Below are 1,076 nucleotides of genomic sequence, written 5' to 3' on the forward strand. Positions count from 1 at the left end.
CCCAGGCGGGGTATTTATAGTCGTCGCGTTGACTCTAGGGTTTAACGTCGTCGCTCAACGGTTTTCAAGGCGGAGTATTTATGGTTGCCGCTCCGACCCTGGGGTTTATAGTCGCCACTCGACTCTTGGGTTTAACCTCGCCGCTCGACGATCTTCAAGGCGGAGTATTTATGGTTGCCGCTTTGACCCTGGGGCTTATAGTCGTCGCTCGACTCTTGGGTTTAACGTCGCCGATTGACGGTCTTCCGTGCGGGGTTTTTATAGTCGCCGAGTCGACTCGGGGTTTAACTTCGCCGCTCGACGGTCTGGTGAGGTCTTGAGGACTGGTCGTTCGGCGATAATCTCAGCGAACATTGCGCTTTTGGTTTTCATCCTGTAATGAAAAGGCGCAGGAGAATGCAAAGGTACAGGATATTAGTTACATTATCGCACCTTTCATTCAGCTCGATATGGCTGCAAGTGGTTAGCACTCCACGGGCGCTCTAGTCGACGCCCGTTCTCATCTTCCAGATAATATGCCCCTGAGCGGAGCTTTTCCACAACCTTGAATGGTCCAGCACATGGAGCCTCCAATTTGGTGACGTCGCCGACCGGCTTGACTTTCTTCCAAACGAAGTCGCCGACCTGAAATGATCTGGGTACCACCCGTCTGTTGTAGTTCTGTTTCATTCTTTGTCGATACTCCATCAACCGGATGGCTGCCTTGGCTCGTGTTTCATCCACCAGGTCTAGCTCCAATTGCCTTCGTTCGGCGTTGTCCTCGCTATAGCGTCGGATCCGGTCGGACTCTATTCCGATTTCGACAGGAACGACGACTTCTCCTCCATATACCAAGTGGAATGGGGTGACCCCCATCCCTTCCTTAGGCATTGTGCGGATCGCCCACAATACAGCCGACAGCTCGTCCACCCAGCTTCCCCCTTCATGATCGAGCCGAGCTCATAGAATCTGTAAGATTTCCCAATTCGCTACCTTGGCTTGCCCGTTACTCTGCGGGTATTCAACAGAGGTGAAGGCTTGTTGGATGTCGTACCCCGCGCACCATTCCTTTAGTTGCTGACCTGAGAACTGCCTCC

At 53.0% G+C, this 1,076-nt stretch overlaps 1 protein-coding gene across 1 annotated transcript; it reads right to left on the bottom strand.

Annotated features, from left to right (window-relative positions):
* Positions 1-435: 435 nt before the first annotated feature.
* On the bottom strand, positions 436-870 carry LOC122041054. Its single transcript, XM_042600597.1, has one exon. It carries the CDS (start codon positions 868-870, stop codon positions 436-438), a length of 435 nt encoding a protein of 144 aa, XP_042456531.1.
* Between the last annotated feature and the right edge of the window lie 206 nt (positions 871-1,076).

Source organism: Zingiber officinale, chromosome 1B (assembly GCF_018446385.1).
Source record: "Zingiber officinale cultivar Zhangliang chromosome 1B, Zo_v1.1, whole genome shotgun sequence".
NCBI lineage: Eukaryota > Viridiplantae > Streptophyta > Magnoliopsida > Zingiberales > Zingiberaceae > Zingiber > Zingiber officinale.

Excerpts from the sequence above, each read along its gene's own strand:
- LOC122041054 (XM_042600597.1), bottom strand. The coding sequence starts at position 870 with ATGCCTAAGGAAGGGATGGGGGTCACCCCATTCCACTTGGTATATGGA.